Source organism: Barbatula barbatula, assembly GCF_947034865.1.
Source record: "Barbatula barbatula genome assembly, chromosome: 19".
NCBI classification, from domain to species: Eukaryota; Metazoa; Chordata; class Actinopteri; order Cypriniformes; family Nemacheilidae; genus Barbatula; species Barbatula barbatula.
This window is the reverse complement of record NC_136782.1, coordinates 10,609,729-10,625,615: the sequence shown is the minus strand read 5'-3', so window position 1 is coordinate 10,625,615 and position 15,887 is coordinate 10,609,729. Positions and strand designations below refer to the sequence as shown.

At 38.7% G+C, this 15,887-nt stretch overlaps 1 protein-coding gene across 2 annotated transcripts in view; it reads left to right on the top strand.

Annotated features, from left to right (window-relative positions):
• hip1 (huntingtin interacting protein 1) overlaps window positions 1-15,887 on the top strand; it is a 34,416-nt gene that overhangs the window by 6,933 nt on the left and 11,596 nt on the right. For both annotated transcript variants that reach the window (XM_079481841.1, XM_079481842.1), the window contains exons 2-14: window positions 7,664-7,727; window positions 9,087-9,229; window positions 9,345-9,401; window positions 11,280-11,360; window positions 11,719-11,795; window positions 11,978-12,039; window positions 12,838-12,978; window positions 13,437-13,494; window positions 13,615-13,690; window positions 13,839-13,982; window positions 15,030-15,127; window positions 15,210-15,282; window positions 15,474-15,657. In XM_079481841.1, coding sequence (XP_079337967.1) covers window positions 7,664-7,727; window positions 9,087-9,229; window positions 9,345-9,401; window positions 11,280-11,360; window positions 11,719-11,795; window positions 11,978-12,039; window positions 12,838-12,978; window positions 13,437-13,494; window positions 13,615-13,690; window positions 13,839-13,982; window positions 15,030-15,127; window positions 15,210-15,282; window positions 15,474-15,657 — 1,258 coding nt within the window. The remainder of the gene's footprint in view (window positions 1-7,663; window positions 7,728-9,086; window positions 9,230-9,344; window positions 9,402-11,279; window positions 11,361-11,718; window positions 11,796-11,977; window positions 12,040-12,837; window positions 12,979-13,436; window positions 13,495-13,614; window positions 13,691-13,838; window positions 13,983-15,029; window positions 15,128-15,209; window positions 15,283-15,473; window positions 15,658-15,887) is intronic.

The window sequence follows — 15,887 nt, the reverse complement described above, 5'->3', positions numbered from 1 at the left end:
TTGAGTTTTCTCTTGTCTTGTTGCACAGCTCCAAAGCAGGTGCAATAAGATCAGCCGGGCTTCTCGTATGTTCTCACCCCACCACAGTCACCCAGACCGGGGGCATCTTGGTTCTGACAGGCATTCATAAAACATGTGGCCTTTAATGTTGAATCTTGACCATGTCAGTCTTTGGATCCAGTGTAGGCACCGAGACAGGGCCAAAAACGGTACCAGATTTTTTATTTGGCTGCAAGATTCACTATTTTGACTTAAACTGCTGCACCCCTTTCTCTTTTTTGACTCGCGACCAGTTATCAACATTCTGCAAATGAGATCTGTTTGTTCTCAAATCCCTCGTGTCATGCTCAGTTTGACGATGGTATTAAAACATGTCTTTGCTTGAGCGGGGTCCTGGGATGCCCACGGGAGCTGTGTGTGTTTGTGCAAGCTAGGAGGCTAAAGGTTTGTGAAAAGTCGATAATTTATGTCATTTCCACTGAAGCAGAAGCACTTTTTTCGATTTGAGCAGCGCCTTCTGGGTTTACTGAGCGGGTTTGATGTAGGCTCAGAAATCTGCGTTAGTATGCTATGCTTGTAAAACTCACCCCACGCTTGCTTTCTATTGTGCTGCTGTCATAGCACTGAAGTCGCTGTTGCTTTAACAAAAGGGCCTCAAAGCAACACTTATCAGGTTCTTTAGAAACCTTACCGCCTCTTCTTTTATGTATCGCAGAGATGATGCGTGATGTTCTTGATGAATTTAATGGACGTTAACAGGTGAATAACTTAAAATCTCATTGGCGAGTGGTATTTCGCCACGAGACATCCTGACTAAAAGCTTGTTTATTTTATATATGTCTGTGCGCTGGGCATATTCATTTTGTATTTATAAACGCATACACATTGGCTACATGTATATATATATTTAAATATATATATATATATATACACACGCAAATTAATAAATGTTTATCTAATTTAAATTAGCAAATATGTACATGTACTGTATGTTTACGTCTATGTGTTTATAAATACAAAATGAATATGCACAGACATCATGTCAACACAAACTTATATTCTGGATACGATAAATCGTTATTTATTGTTGAACAGCCCTATGAAAAATATTGACTAGCAGGCTCAGCCATTACTTTGAAATGTGTTTTGCATAACTGCATAAACACTTCGATTAGTCATAGCAAGTTAATCATCTAGTAAAGACTAGTCAGTTACAGACATGAAAATATTTCAGTTTAGCCAAATAAGCTTAATATATTAATAGTTCTTTTCACACACAAAAACACACATCCATCATTTTGCTTCAGATTTAATTTTAGTTTGATTAAACATAATTTAGAATATACAAATTCCTTTCAGTTTCCGTTTATTTGAGGTCAGAAAGACTGTATCAAAAACAAGATTTTATATTATTACACAACGTATTTTTGAGGCATGTCCTTTAAATATTGCATCAACTACTTGTTTACAAATTAACCTGAATAGAGTTCTTTATGTCCATTGTGACTTTTCCTTCCAAAATCTCAACTAGGTGTTGACTGAGTGTTCCCTGTGAGGGGAAGTTTGAGTCACGAATGAACTAATCGGAGCATTTTCTTGAAAGGAAAGAAAAAATAATTTCGTTACACAGTTGCCTTTCAGTGAGATGATCTTTAAAATGGGTGGAGTGGGTGGTAGCTGAGACTGTGCTGAAATGAAAATAAATACAAGCTAATGGCACCCCCTCGCATTCAAAACGCAAAGTAATGGGATTTTTTTTATAGGTGTTGGTTTTAGAGTTCAGGTCTAGTGTGATTTAAATAGAGGGCCACTTCAGGAAGTGCAGAGAGCTATTTTTAGCTCTTTCAACTTTACACCCACACCACAGTATAAGCTAAAAGAGAAGCCACAGGTCGATTGCTCACTGTTAGCAATGCTTTTGTAAGCACATGTTCAGACAATTTTGTAGTGGCAGCTTGTCCCCAGAATTATCAAGATTACCTAAAATGGGAAGCTGGATGTAAGAAAGTTGTTTGGGTGGGCCGCTATGCCCTCTGGAGAAGCGTAGGTAGAGCCGGGCATTCAGGAAACCCTAAAGAGTGGATGAAACAAGACAGGAAGAGCTAGAAGAGGCGTCAGAATACCCCCGGGCTTTTTAACTGCAAATCTAAGCTTGAGACAAGAGACCATATGGACCAATTTAGTGATAGTGACCGTCCCATCCCCCAGCAAGAGAAACTGAGTATATTGCCAATGATAATTTGTATATTATGAGTATAACTATAATAAGCAATGTTATTATATGAAAAGATACTTGAGTGTCTGTAACAACCCGCACAATTTGTGGTATCATTCATTCCTCAGGGTTTGTTGAAAGCAAGCCTCACTTATTATTCATCATAACATCTAATCCTCCATGCTCATGTCTCAGAATGGGTTAAAACATAAACCTCCATATTAAAGCGGCCATGCAACGGTGTTTCATGCATTCTGACTTGTTTGCGGTGTTAAACGTGTTGTCTTCTCATGCTTGACATTGTCAACTTGTAAAAAAACGAGTTGGACGTATGACATAGTATTTCTATGCTCGATTCCCCCAGCATTCGTATAGGTTTGTGACCCTTATTGGACAATTCTCCTGGAAAAGCACGCCAATGTGATCAAACTAAAGATTCTACATATACTCTACATGTAGTTTATCTATATTTAGTACTCAAGATTAACATGAGATATGCAGAAACTGTCTGAGTTATGGCTGCTTTAAGAAATCCATTTCCTTACACTCTTCTCTCCAGGCAGATGAGGTCACATTAGGACAGCCGGCCTTAATATCCCCGTAGACCATTAGTGCTGTCTGCGATGCCATCGATCTGATTGATGTTGTGCATTTTGCAGTTATGTACATAAGGTCTGTCAGAATAGCTACCGACACAGATGTTTGCAGATCATCATTCACATATGTTTTGTTTAACAAGCTTGTGTCAGCTTGAAACCGAAATGTCCAGTCTTGTGGTAATTAAGCATCTAATGGGTTGGCGGGATTGGCTGGCAAGAGCTTCGATAAACTACTCGCGACATAATGGGCTGTTTAAGAGCTTTCTTCGAAGTAAAATAGCTGGAAATGTTGTTGCTATGTGGTTGGGAATTGGTGAAAAAAATGTACGTGGGATGACAATGTTGATGATGTCTTTTGTGACACAATCTCATTTAGCCTCTGGAGGGTTTTTGTGAGGGTGTAAATATTCAAATATATGAGGGACGGAATCGAATTGAGTAGATAGAAGCTTGCAACCACGCTGGAGTGTGGATTTAAATGCATGACGGCCATGAGTCTGTTTAAATTGCTCATTCAGCTTCAGCTGTTACCATAAGAAAAAAAACGTTGGATACGTGCGACATAGTGACTTGCAACCTGTGTCCTTAGCGGGTCCCAAAATGCTACAAATATTAGGTTTGTCGGACATAATGCGGACGCACAGACCGAACAGCGCAAAGCCTCTTTCATTTATTGGTCTTGTGTTGTTTTGATAACAAAAGCACATAATAAAACACAAACTAGCATTTTTATAGTCGACTGATGTGCTGTTGTGGTAGGCCAGTTTTCAAATGTCATATTTGGTACACTGCCTTTGTCTTTACTGAATTTAAGTTGTTCCCACACACCTGAGGTCTTCTGAATTTTTGTCTTCTCTTCCAGATTAACTAAATCATGATGTTCACTCATGGGCGATTCATATTCAAGCGCGAATGAGAACCGCTTTGCGTGGGATGCCAGGTGTTGGATAAAAAAGAATATTCTTATCTCAAAATCGAAAATCGAATGCCAACCCACCAAACGAATTTTCAAATCGAATATTCTGGTCCAGCCCTAGTTTTGATAGCAAGAAACAGGGAAGAAAAATCTTAATTGTATGTCATGACAAATAAACGCTAAACGTAAATCCTAATACTACAATATAAAAAGGTTTTCCAATTTTTGGAAGTTTTGAATTTCCAAACTTCTTGGATGAAAAATAGTCTCCACAGTTAGGCATGCTCATGCATATGCTACACACAAAACTGGAAAGTTCTTTCTCAATCTTGCAAGCTCTTATCTGATTGGCCGAATACATGCTATTTCCAGGAATAAGAACAGAGGGTTGTTTTTAAATCAGTCTGCCTGAATTATGTCACATTTAAAAATGTAGTAGACTGATTTATAAGCGCTTTCGAAGACGAAATTAACTTATGTGATGTGTGACCCAGATGTATTTTCATGATTGAGGACTCAACCAACTACTCATACACTCCCTTTCTTTGGCTCTCACTTTATTTCTCTTCCTACTTTATTACGTTATTATAGTTTAATGTCATCAGCCATCCGTACTCTTGAGAGAGCCAACAAATTCAGCAGCCAGTGCCAAAAAACCTGGGCAGCTGGCACAATGCATTCACGCGGATGACAACGTCTCAACGTTGTCATATCTCTGCTCATGTTAACAAATGGGGCTTAATTGTTTTGCTGGACAATTTAGCTGTTTATCTACTCTAATAGATTTAAACAATTAATAAATACATATAAATACATAATATTATTACATCATTTCTACTATTTGCCTCTTTACAGACTTCAGGGCTCATGGAGCATTGTAGTCAAATGTTATGTCTTCTGAACACCTCATCGGTTCTTGGAAAGAGATTGTGGTGATATTTAGACTACTCGCATGGAAGAAACAAGGATAAGAGCTATTTTTAACATCTTGTTTGGTTTGTGTATGAAAATTGGAATGTTAGCAGTGTACACGCTGTTGGGTGCTTAACACTGGTCCATGAGGCTACCCAACATGATCGCCAAATCAAATTCTAAAATGAGATATCTATGTTTTAAAAGATTTTAAAAACTCAACCAAATGCCGTTTGATTTATATTAATGGGAATGCGCAATAACAAAAAAAGATAAGAAATTATATCCCATTTTAGAACCAAACTTTTCATTTTCACCAACCATGTTGAATTTGTAATGGGATTGTATCTTTATAAAGGATAAATTTGATGCTGCTTTCTAGGGGTGTATATCAGACAGTTCATCATGATACAATGCTTTATTGATATTCTCCTCCAGCGATTCGATATTTGCAGATACCTCGAAAATGTTTGCGATTCTGTTAATTTAATCGATATTTTGATATAACTTGCCTATTTTTTACACGCAGTTACATTTTTAATAACTCACAAATGAAACCAAAATATATAAGATGAACATTTAACTAAACTCTTTGAAAACTGCACAAACTCTGTCCAAATGGGACATTTATAACAATAAACTATAGTGTTTCTGCTAGGATTTTATAGAACAGTGGGGCTGGATTGCGTCATAGCCTAATTAACATATACATGATGTCATCGCGTAGTGTGTTGCGACTTCAGACCCGTTTCTGAACATATTTTAATATAGCATATTGCCCAATAGAGCAGTTCTTGTGTACATATTGTCTGTTTCATATTTATATATCAAACATGTTTCTCCATGTATACTCTTTTTAAAGAGAGATGGAAAACTATATCTGGACCACTTTCCTACGTTCCGCTGAAGCCAGGGCTTTTATGCTTTTTGTAGGCTTAACATCTAGTGCAGTCATCCTCAATAGGCGGACCGCGTGAAAGATCCGGACCTTTGGTTTGTTCCATCCTGACCGCCAGACATAGCCTGATAAACCATTTAGAACTTTGGACTAATTTGTTTGTTTAAATTGAGCCGTGCATCTTCACAACGGGGAATCACATCACACGCACTCTCAGGAACATTTATGTCCTTTATCTTTTGCCACTATATCCTCTAATATCTTTATTCAGTGCCACACGCGCTTCATTTTAAACCTTTTCTGCTCCGGACGCGCTGGTTCTCTCCCGCCAAAGACACGCTGCGTGAAGAGCAGCAAACACGTGCTTATTTTAACTACACTAGTGCAGACACTCAGAGCTGGTAAATGGACACACAAAAATAAACAAAATGCAGCAAATATTTAAGCATTTGTATTCGCCAGTATGTTTTTTAAATTTCTCCAACCTTTCAACCAGATTTGTGATATTTTATTAACCATAACGTTTTATCTACATTTCGCAGTAGCATTATTAGAAAGCATGTAAACATTTGTGACCCTGTTGGAACCCAGGATAACATCTCATAATCTAATTGATTATTATAACAAGCATCAAAGATTAATGTCAAGCATTGATTTCCCTAAGATTTTGGTATCATTCAGTCAATATTGAAGATATTGTTGTATTTTCACAGAATATTCTGTAGGCTGATTCTATGAAGGACTTTTGCTGGGTTTTCACAAGCAGTTTCACATTTTTTAATTGGAAAATTATTTAAAGATAGAAGTAGATCTTGTATGAAAGTGAAAATGTCACAATGGCATGGAAAGGCTAATTTAGTTAGTAACCCTTTTTTCTGTTTATGATTTTAATTGTTATATATGATTTTAATTGTTACATTACTTTTGCTGTTTGCATGTTGTCAGTTGTTTTTTTTTATTAACAAATATTACTTTTAAGAGGGCATTTCTATATAGGCTATCTATACATAGGCTACATATATCAAAATATAAAATAAATGGCCTTATAACAGATCAAATCTTTTATACAATTTATCCAACTGGGCTAAATTGATTGTTTTTTTAAATAAATAAATATTTATTGTCCGGACCTCCGTTTGGAAGAAAATATAAAGACCAGACCTCTTGGAATATTAATTGAATACCCCTGGTCTAGTGGCTTTAGCTTCTTCCTTCGCAGAGTAGTAAGTTAAGACGTCGAGAGGTGATCCCTGCTCCGGGAAAGTGAGACCTTGTGCTCGCAGGGCAGTGAATGAAAGCTAAGGTTTGTCCAAAAAGACGCTAAGTTTGTCATATGCGCCTCTACTGAATAAAAGTCACTAAAACTAGTGAAAGAGTGTAAAAATAAAGGTCTCATATCAATATTTTACGTGTGGCATTGACGGATCTTCTCGTTAGAAAATTAATCTATGTTTTGTTACACCCCTACTCCTTTCCAATTTCTCTCACTTTCTAGAAAGTAACTGACCTGCAATGCCTTAAATAGGCTCACAGAACCATTTTTCATGCCGAAGGGTCCGATAAGAGTTAATTATGTTCAGCTGACCGTGCTAAATATGTGATGCACGTTTAAACAAGTACTGTTAACGTTTTCCAGGTACCACATTGTCCTCCCTAGAATTGATGTCAATTTGACATTTATACCTGAACAGGAACAAGAGAGAGAGGAAAAGACAAACACAACAATATCGAAAACTTGCTCGGACAATATAATAATTTGATATCTTGCTCGGATTTGCGTTGCGTCTGGGCTTCCAACGACGTGAGCCTCTTAATGCAAGTATACCATCGAAAAATAGGTAATAAACTATTAGGAGCTCAAGGAGTTCCTGTGTTCTGTGTCTGAAAGTGCCATTGAGGTAATGCTGCCTGTCGAGCAGTGAACTGAACTTCATTTGTATTCAGCGGTTGTAACACAGCAGTGGTTAGAGTTGCTCAACAGGCCTCCACTGAAACACACACTCACTGTTTCACTCCGAGCACAGGATGGCTCTTCTGCCATGAGCTGGGTCCTAAGCTTTAACTTGTCTAGAAGAGCAGAATGAAGGGCATGTTTCAATTTCTTTTGTCTTTCTCCTCCACAGGCAGTGAGCATCAACAAAGCCATCAACACACAGGAGGTTGTTGTCAAAGAAAAGCATGCCAGAAATATCCTTTCGTTTGTCAGCCTGAAAATGGAACGTGATTGTTATAAAGTTTGGATTGTTTGGTGGATTCGGTCTCTAAATGTGCTAGTGGATTAACTACAATGACACAGCACAGCAACGTTACATAAAAGTTGTGTATTGTATGTGGTGAAACTGGACACACAGATATTAGTCAGACCTATTTAAGGAAGTTCACCCAAAAATAAAATTGTGGTCATCATTCAGTTACTTTCATATCACTCTAAATGTTTTCTACTTTGGAACACAGTATGATTTAATGACTATCCGGATGGGTGGATTCAGTACAATGCAGTAAATGACGGCTAGTCACTTAATCTGTATTTGAAGCGGTAGTTCACCCAAAAAGATAAATCTTTCATCATTTACTCACCCTCATGTTATATCAAACCTGTATGACTTTTTTTCTTCTGCAGAACACAAAAGAAGATATTTTTCGAAGAAGGTTTGCAACCAAACAACATTGAACCCCATTTACTTCCATTGTATGGACACAAAACAGACTTTAGCGAGGTTCAATAAAAGGAAGGAAGGAATGCGGGAACCGGCGAACGTAACACAACATTTAATTTCAATAAACAAACAATAAAACGAACTTAAAATCCCATACAAACTCAACATAAGGTCAAGGCCTGGTCCTCTCTTACACTTCACTGTTGTCGCTCGTCTCTTTTGCTCATGTGCGAGACCGGTGTTCGCACAGCTGACGGTCGTCGCTCAAGTGACCGGCCTTGTGCCTTTCCCTCGCGGCTCTGGTCCCACCCTGCCGCATAGACATTTCTCAAAATATATTTTTTGACTCACAGAAAAAAAACGTACAGGTTTGAAATTACAGGAGTAGATGAATAAAGGATGACACAAGGTTTACTTTTGGGTAAACTATGCCTTTTACAGTTACATTTCAGTTATATTTGGCTTGACACCCTGCGTTGATTGCACAATATGTTACACATCTATGAAATCTGGACATACTCTAACATATTCCAATGTTAGCAGTGCAAAGGGTTGGGTTCTCAACACTGGTCCATGAGGCTCTTCACCATGACCACCATAATTCATTGGGCCTGGGATAAAATGGGCCAACAATGAAGAGGTTTCTTATCACATGACCAAGATGTGTTTAATTAATATTTTCACCAACCTTGTTGAATTGCATTCTGGGAAGGTATTGTATTCAATTACTGAAGATCTGGTAAGTGATATATTCACTAAACTGATTTAACCGATTAAGACTTCAGTCAGTTTCGAGGGTATGAACAAAACCTCAGAGTTTCTTTTACTATGTGTATTATGACAGTTCGCAGCTGTGCCTCTCAGTTTTTTCCTTGACAGCAGTTTTCACCTTGTATATTGGGCACGCACCATGAGAAGGGGGCTCACACCTTCTGGCTTGCCATTAACCGCTTACCCCTCTCCAGCAATGCAGTGCTCTGCTGGAAATTTTGCCATGTTTTCCACAAGCTGCTGAGAGACGGCCATCCAAACGTGAGTACACCAACCATTTCTCCAATGCCCCTTAAATATTTCCCTATTATGAAAAGAATATTAAGCATTCCGTGTGGGATGTCGTCTTTAAACCTCTCTTTCTTTCTCTTCTTAGGTCATTAAAGACTCCATGCGGCACAAATCCGACCTCACAGACATGAGCAGGATGTGGGTAAGTGCGTTTACACTATGGGTCGACCGATATGCATTTTCAGGTCCGATATCGATTATTACAGATCAAGTAGGCCGATGACCGATAACCGATATTTTAAACCAATATATTTGTCTGGTGTAAAAATTTAAAATATGTTCAAAATGAAGAATAACAAGAGCTCTGAAAAAGACTTGCCCTGGCTACTACACGTTTGCTATAGTAACGCCATGGTAAACAGTAAGGACAGAAAGAAACAATACTCGTCAGAAAGGATGCGCTCCACTTGATGCAATCGCTCTTTACAGTGAAACCGTTTATCCCTCGCAGTGGTGACTTTTTTTTCTAAACGGAGTGTAAGCCATTCCTCTTTGTTTGACGAAGAATCTTGCTGTTTTGTTGTGCCATTGTTTGGCAAGGATGTGATCACATAATGAGCTGATGCAGGAGAAACTGTACCCGTCTTTACTTTCATACATAGGACATAATCAGAGAATATTCAAGCTTAATGCTTAACGTTTCTATGATGAGTATTCGCAGAGTTTTAAATGTGTTTTAATGTCACATTTCAGAAAGATGCATGCGGAGAGAGACGGCTGAAAACACAACCTGTACATTTTCATTCTTTTACAAAAGCAAAACATTTTGTATATATTATGAGAGCACACACATAAAAGTAGACCAATCACAGTTTTGAATCATGTATTCGTCTTATTTGTATTACCAAAATGACTAGAGTATTTAAGTCTTTCTCCGCATTTATAAAGAAAAACTCAATCTAACACTTCGAGCAGTTTGAGTGGTGGCTTTGTCACTGACTGAAGATCGTCTTTTGAGAGCATGCGAGTACTTGATGCTTTAAAATGGTTTTTATTTGGGAATTGGCATGACTTAAAATAATGTGCAAATGCCTCAATCTTCAGTGTCTTCAGCCTTCCGCATTGATTGGCCGGACTTGTGACTTTCAGCAAATCAAATGGGCGGTGGGCTGGCACTGCTCTAGAGCAGAGACTGGCTTACAACAGAAGAGGCTGCATTAGACCCAAATAGCGCGTTTCACAGATAAATTAATTTATCGGCATATCGGCTTTGAAAATGAACAATGTCGATAATCGGTCGACCCCTAGTCTACTCGTCTCACAGCAGCCGGTTCGAACGGTTTTGCACTGAAACGTAGGCTCGCTCAATATAACTCAGTCTTATTGAATTTGGCCTTGTTGAGCTCCCTTGAGTCTGCTTTTCATTGCGGAAACTGTCAGCGTGTCAGTCAGCGAGCCAATTTTCATTACTGCTGACTGACAGCTGAATTGGTTGACATTCATGACTCAGATCTTCAGCAGAGAGATGATGTATAATTAGCTAACGGTGACGTGTGAGCACTCTGGATGAGGGCATACAAAGCTCGGCTTGTTACGAGTACCAGTCACTAATCTTATTATATTATGTGATGTGTCCAGATGTCTAAAAGTCAACTTAAACATATTTCACAGCAGTGTTAGCAATTATTATTATTATTATTCTTTGCCTGAGAATGTTTCGCAAATCGACAGGAAGGGTCAGATGAAACATGCTCGGCTGCAACATTTTGTAGTTGTATTTGCTGATGATACACTAAAGGCAAACAATTGAGTTCACTTCCTGTCATGATGTCACAATGAGTGGTGAAGAGAACAGGAAGTGAAAGAATGAGCTCATTTGCAGCTGGTTGTGTTTTGTCTACACACAAACATGTTCACACACACCAAACTTGACCTTTCTGCCCTTAATGACTCACGGTTTATGATGTAGCTGATGAACTGAGAATGTGTCGAGGTCTCATTAGTTCTCTCCGCCAGTTTAGAAGGGCACCCACATCATTTACTTTTAATGTGATCGGTCCACTCCTCTCTCCCCTGGCAGGGTCATTTGAGCGAAGGTTACGGGAAGCTGTGCAGCATCTACCTCAAACTGCTCATCACCAAAATGGAGTTTCACATCAAAGTGAGTGACATAGGCCTTGAAGAAGAACCGCACAACATCTCATGAAACTGTCATCCTCTGATCTGCTTTTGATCTCTCCTTTAATGTTCTTAATGTGGGTGCACAATGTGCATATCAATGAATATCTCAGGGACATATACTGATTTTTGCATAATGATGTGTCCTAGAACTAGCATGTCCTGTCTCCTTAATTCCTCCATGACCGACTACTAGTAGCAGAAAAGGCCATACGTCTTGCTCGAAATTCCTGTTTCAATGTGAAATACATTAACATAAAAGCTTGTGTTGGTGTTTATAAAGACTGTACAGAGAGTCAGACTCTCACAAATCTAATGTTTCCCTACACCTGGTCTTCCAGAATCCTCGTTTCCCTGGCAACCTTCAGATGTCAAACAGACAGCTTGAAGAGGCAGGCGAGAACGACGTCAATAATTTGTGAGTATTGCTCAAACGGTCTCATGTTCTCAGTCCTGGTTGTGAGCAAACGCAATAAACGTTGAATTTATTTTGAGGTGGAATTCGTTTTTGGTCTTTTTTATTGAATTTACAACAAATCTTGATCTTAGTGTCTATGAAAAGGAAGTGAATTGTGTTTTCTCTCTTCTCAACAATTGCAGCTTCCAGCTGACGGTGGAGATGTTTGATTATCTGGATTGTGAGCTGAATCTCTTTCTTGGTGGTAAGTTTCTAATGGGAGAAGTAGTTTAAGACATATTTACCAAGTTAAGAAAGACTGTTTTGACCCTGTGTAAAAGTAGGCAGGACCCCTTGGCACACCCATCTATTATGTCATTGGCTTAGACCAATGGCAGCTCAAAGGTATTTAACAGTCAATACAAAGTTTGCACTGAAACAAATTCAAAAGCGTCTTAGTTTTGGCCAGATGACATCACACGCTGACTTTAGTGGTCATAAGCTTCTCCGCTCAGCAGTGAGGCAGTGCCATAAGTGTGTGACTACGCTTTTAAGGGAAAATCATCCTGATAGTGCCTATCCGTAAGACTGTCTAAATCTACCAGAACACTGCTCGATCTCAGTATGCCTGTGCTGGAAGCATTAGGGAGATGTTAACAAGTGTTGTTGGCAGAAGCGCGGGTCTCTGCTACAGGAAACCACACCTCTGTGTGCTGAGAAGACGGAGTCTCATAGGAGTCTGCATCAGTGAGCGTGGAGGGGGCGGGCTGGCTGGCGAGGGACTGATGTATGGAGAGGAATGAAATGAGGGAGGATGGGTTGGATACAAAAACTGCATGATGAAATGAATGAGGGATTCATTTGAGGATTGCCATGTTTAAGATAGGAGGCTCAAGTGTGATCTTTGATGCACCTTATTTCAATTATTTATAACAAGAGGTCCTCTAAAATATGGTGAATAAAACATATATGTGTCTGTTGTAGAGTGAAGGAAAGATAAGGTGTCTGTTAAATGGTTTGATCTCCTGTCAGTGTTATACTTTATATGGGATGTTTTTGTCAGTGTTCAGCTCATTGGATATGTCCCGTTCTGTGTCCGTGACTGCGGCGGGTCAGTGTCGACTGGCTCCTCTGATCCAGGTCATTCTGGACAGCAGTCATCTGTACGACTACACTGTCAAACTGCTCTTCAAACTCCATTCCTGTGAGTCACAAACACAACTCTGACACACACACACAAAGCAGTAACCTTTGACAAGGTTGACATCCATCATATTTGGGCAAAATATTTGATCTAGTCTAGTTTAGATCTGAATTTGGTTTTAAAATCTAAAAATATGATGAAGACAGCATTGTATATTTAAAGGGATGGTTTACCCAAACATTGAAAGAGTACTCCCTTTACGTCCTTACAAATCTGTATAGTGTTATTGTAGATTATAGTGTTTGAATAACATTGCTAACCAAACGATACCCCCATTGACTTTCATTGTATGGATATTTCTCAAAATAACTTATTTTGTGTTCCAGTCATTTTTGGGGGTGAACGATATCTTATCGCAGTCTCACTTGATGTTTATTGAAGTATTGATTATCACATAGAGCTGATAGTTGGGCATTTTCTGTTTCACATGATCATGAATGTTCTCTCGTGTTCCTCAGGTCTGCCAGCAGATACTCTTCAGGGTCACAGAGATCGTTTCCAGGAACAGTTTAAAAAGTCAGTTTAATATTCACCGTCACTCCGTGAGAACAGATGGTGTGACTCGCCCCAGTTCATGCTGTGCTGAGTGTTACTCTTTCTTTTGTCATTTCTCACTTTTTCTCTCTCTTTCTTTAGACTCAAGAGTCTGTTCTATCGCTCCAGTAACCTGCAGTATTTCAAGAGGCTGATTCAGATCCCACAACTTCCTGAGGTGAGACTCCTGCATACCAAACAGTCTGCTGCCTACCTCTAGTCTTGTGGAAAGACTCTTTAACGTTTTTGTATGCTTGTTCTCCAGCAGTAGATTCCTGCTGAACCTTTTTTTATTCATTCACATTATTCTTGACTTTTCTTATCAGAATCCTCCAAACTTCCTGCGAGCGTCTGCCCTCTCTGAGCACATCAGCCCGGTAGTGGTGATTCCAGCCGAGCCCTCGTCTCCTGAGAGTGAACATGTGGTGGAGACTGAAGATCTGGTGGACACAGACATCCCACCCTTACCGGTACCACACACAGTGACATTGGTTATAATATGTGTTTCATTTTTTTATTTTAATGTTTGCTTATTTAATCTCTGCCAGCTCATACTGAATGTTAATTGACGGATATTGTTTATATAATTCTGGGCTTTCAGCTTGTGGCTATTTTAGAGTAATTCCCTCATTGCTGGTTACAGGGGTGGAACCATAATGTGGTCACGGTGGCAATATTTTGAGCAAAATTTTACAGAATGAAACTAAACGATTTCTTTTAAAGCATTAACAAAATGTAAATAACATTTGTTGTTTAGTTAAAGAAAGCACAACATTTTAATTGAATAAAATCTCTCTATTAAACGATTAATTGCGTTTATTCGCTTCCAGAATAAAAGTTTGTGTTTACATAATATATATCTGTGTACTGTGCATAAACATTTTTTATTTATAAACACATACACATGCATATATTTAACAACATATTTAAATATACAAATTAATAACAATTATATACAAATTAAATTATTGGAAAATATTTCCTAAATATTTATATTTTTTGCTAGAAAAGCAATTTAATTAACACTGCCTATAGGAATTTAGGTTCTGTTTAATATTTGACCTGTGTTTCTCTCTCCTTATCTTGGGTGTGTGGTTTTCAGTGATGGCCACGGTGCGTGTGTGTGCCCGTTTGTGTGAGGGTGTCTGTGTGTGTTGTGTGGAGTGTTTTGTGTGAGGGTATGTTTGAATCTGTGTGTCTGTGTCTGTCTTCTGTGTTTTCACCTTTTTTGTTTTTGCCTGTATAACCTTTTGTTTTGCTTATAGTCAATATGTTTCTAGTACAGCTGCTTCGTAACAATGAAAATTGTAAAAAGCACTATATAAATAAAGTTGACTTCACTTGACACAACATTAAAAAATGTTAACGCAGGTCACATATGTTAATATCAACCATTCATTTATTAATGGCCATAATCAAACAACTTTAAGACTTAGGCCTCAATTTATGTATTGTGCATCTCTGTTGTTCTATGTTTAAAGACAGGAATGCTTCTCATTGTGTTTAATATCCACCAGTGCGTAGTGGACACCAAATTTGATGACCTCTTTGGGACCTCGGCTGCTACCGATCCATTCAACTTTAACAGTCAGAATGGAATGCGTAAAGATGACAAGTAAGATCACAACCCAGAGTAAACATATCTCAGACGAGAAGTTTGCATCGGTTTTAAAAGCTGCCTTTGTATGTTTCATCAGAGACCGTTTGATCGAGCAGCTCTCAGCAGAGCTACAGGCCCTGAAAGAGGAACTGGAATCCTTCAGACTGGAGGTGAGAACACACAGATTCAGTAGAGATGTGAAAATAAAATAACCAGGAGTGCAAAATGTGTATTATTTACATTGTGTAAAGTAGTAATAATAATTATAATACCGTTTTTTTACCATGCCAAATATCGAAAGGGTTTTGAGGAACAAAATGAGGTAAACTCTTTTAAGTAACAATTGAATGAACTTTCTCAGAGCGGGCGTCTCTGTCAAGCACTGAGGGGGCGTGTGAACGAGCTGGAGGCGGAGCTAGCAGAACAGACACACCTGAAGCAGCAGGCGCTGGGAGAGAGCGAGTTCCTGAGGGCGGAGCTAGACGACCTGCGCAGGGTCAAAGAGGATACGGAGAAAGAGCAACGTAGCCTGAGTGAAATCGAGAGTAAGAGATATATGTCTTATCTTGTTCTGTTATATAAAGAACAAAGCAAAAGTACCTAGTGAACATGGTCGTCCCGTGATACTCGAAATTCTTAACCTCTGTAATGCAATCCTTCAAACACAAATTGCTACTGTCTTTCTCTTTCATACTGAAAAAACAGGCATTACTCTGTTATTTTGGTTTTACAAGCCTTTCCTTCCTCTTAAATGTATTCACACTGGCTGCTTTAC